Source organism: Octopus bimaculoides, chromosome 13 (genome assembly GCF_001194135.2).
Source record: "Octopus bimaculoides isolate UCB-OBI-ISO-001 chromosome 13, ASM119413v2, whole genome shotgun sequence".
Classification (NCBI taxonomy): Eukaryota; Metazoa; Mollusca; class Cephalopoda; order Octopoda; family Octopodidae; genus Octopus; species Octopus bimaculoides.
Genome location: NC_068993.1, coordinates 56,168,395 through 56,170,861, shown reverse-complemented (window position 1 = coordinate 56,170,861; position 2,467 = coordinate 56,168,395). Strand labels below are relative to the sequence as shown.

Sequence of the window (2,467 nt, the reverse complement as noted above, 5' to 3'; positions counted from 1 at the left end):
TGTGACCTCTCACAACCACTACCCACCACCCACTGTTTACCATAAGACAATCTTACCAGTTTAGGGACTGTTTTTTTCTCAGTTGGTTTCTTCTGTACCTTTTCTTTTGTTTTAGGGTTCACAACAGGGGCTGCTTTTGGTTTTAAACTCTCTTTTAATTCCTCGAGCTTTTTACTGTATATTTCAGGGTCTGTTCTGAAATACAATAGACATTATAATATATAACACTGTTATATCATCATCATCATCGTTGAACATACGTTTTCCATGCTGGCATGGGTTGAACGGTTTGACTGGAGACTGGCAAGCCAGGAGGCCACACCAGGCTCCAATATGATCTGGTGGTGTTTCTACAGCTGGATGCCCTTCCTAATACCAATCACTTCGAGAGTGTAGTGGATGCTTTTTATGTGCCACCGGCATGGGAGCCAGTCAGGTGACACTAGCATCGGCCACATTTGGATGGTGGTTTTTACGTGCTACCGGCACAGGAGCCAGTCAGGCGGCACTGGCAACGACCCATGCATGCATGCTAGACTTGGTAAAAATTCTTTCAACTTCTTGCATTCTGAGTTCAATTCCTATCAGTTTTCTTTTTTTCTGTTTAGGATCAGTAAGCGATAATTAGATTTATAGACCTGTGCTAATGAAGAATTTATAATTAAGGTGGCAAGCTGCAGAACCATTAGCAGGTCTGACAAAATGAGCCAGCAGAATCATTAGACTGCCAGGTAAAATGCTTTGCAGCATTTCACCCGTCCTTATGTTCTGAGTTCAAATTCTGCCGAGGTTGACTTTGCCTCTTGTCCACTATGGGTTTATAAATTAAGTACCAGTCAAGCACTGGGGGTGATATAATCAACTAGTCCCCTCCCACAAAATTTCAGGCCTTGTGCCTTCAGTAGAAAGTATCATTATTATTATTAAGAAGGTGAGCTGACGGAATGGTTAAATATAAAAGAATTCTTTGTACTTACTCTTGGAGTGCCTTCAACTTTTCAGTGTATTTCTCATAATAAGGATTTTTTTGAAGGTCAATTTCAGGTTCAGGTTTGTTCTTTTGTAAATATACAGAATCTGTTTGGAAGTTTCTTTGTGTTCTTGTGAATGGAAGTGCAGTGAAGGTAGGCAACAGGTTGCAGCTGTTGCAAACAACAGCAGCTTGGTGCAAACACTGCCTTCCTCGGTGCAATAACTGCAACATTGCTTACAGTCTATTAATTTAGGATTTTATAGCTGTTAGTACGGAAAATGTAAAAAAAGAAAATATCAATTGTTAATTTTCATACAGAAAAAAATCTTAATGAATAATTATCCTAACAAAAGACATTTAGCCATAAAATCATACACTGCTAGATAAATATCGGTCGTAAGAAACTAGGGGGTGCTGAACAGCAGGTCTTCAGAGAAGAAGTCTCATGTCACGCAAGTGTTTTTGCCCTCGACTCCTTACACTCTAAGGGATGGGTCACATCCAAGCCATGATTCCTGGATACCTCTCGCTATCACATTCTGGGCTACTGTCTGCACTGTAATTCTCCTGGATCGTTAAAGAACCCTAGCCAAGTAAGTAGTTTGGGTGTTGTAACCAATTCAGTCTAAGATATACAATTAGGTCCAAGTATAAATAAACTCCACCCAGCTTTAACACAAATAGTGAAATCTATAGACAGATACTTAGTTATATATTTAGAAAGTAAATGGAGATAAAGATTCAAGGATTTATAACAGATAAAAAAAGAAATTGAAACTTGAAGAACATACATTGGAAAAACAAAACAAAAAGGTAAATATGACGGTGTATAATAGTAAGAACTTTTAAATACTTAAACACAGATGCATTTAAACTCCTTCATAAATGCATGAAATGGTCACGACTGGCACGTTTGCATCATATGTTTGTTCGATAAGGCCGTATTTCAAAATTAAAAGCACACGTTTAACTACACCGCAAGTAGTTAACATCATCCGCAGAAAGGAAGGAAAATAATAATAAAGTAGAATTTAAAAAAAAAAAGCTAATAAATGGACCATTAAGATCAGAGAATAATCAATATTCTAGGCAAATTTATATGTATAAATAATTTGCATTGAGAAATTATATCAATAAGGTTACTTTGTACTTAAACTACGTAAAATGAAATCATAAACGGTAATATTTAGTCTTGAACAGTTAACTTAATATAATCTTGTTATCGATTAATGAAATTTAAATGAATGTTGTTGTTTATTTAAATATAATAATTCACATATTTTGTTATTTAAATAAAGAACAGATCAATGTTTATTTTCTCGATATTCAATAAAACCATTTGACCTTACCTCAGAGAACAGCATTCATACCACGCCGGCGGTGTAACAGCAATAAATATATCCAACGTTATTATTTCCACTTGAATTAAGAGGGAGTGAAGTTATGTAGATACCCTTATATCTGAATCGAGACACATGGTTCCGACTTTCCGCT

The 2,467-nt window shown here is 36.2% G+C and overlaps 1 protein-coding gene across 2 annotated transcripts in view; it reads right to left on the bottom strand.

Moving 5' to 3' along the window:
* The window catches only part of LOC106876012 (ATP synthase mitochondrial F1 complex assembly factor 1), a 9,867-nt gene extending 7,406 nt beyond the window's left edge, over positions 1-2,461 (bottom strand). Inside the window, exons 1-3 of one of the 2 annotated variants that reach the window (XM_014924384.2) lie at positions 2,323-2,461; positions 978-1,236; positions 57-195 (exon numbers count right to left, since the gene is read on the bottom strand). In XM_014924384.2, coding sequence (XP_014779870.1) covers positions 57-195; positions 978-1,204 — 366 coding nt within the window. In that variant the 5' untranslated portion in view covers positions 1,205-1,236; positions 2,323-2,461. Of the gene's footprint in view, positions 1-56; positions 196-977; positions 1,237-1,826; positions 2,293-2,322 lie in introns of those variants that run through there. The other variant, XM_014924392.2, reaches the window with a different exon arrangement.
* Positions 2,462-2,467: the final 6 nt, after the last annotated feature.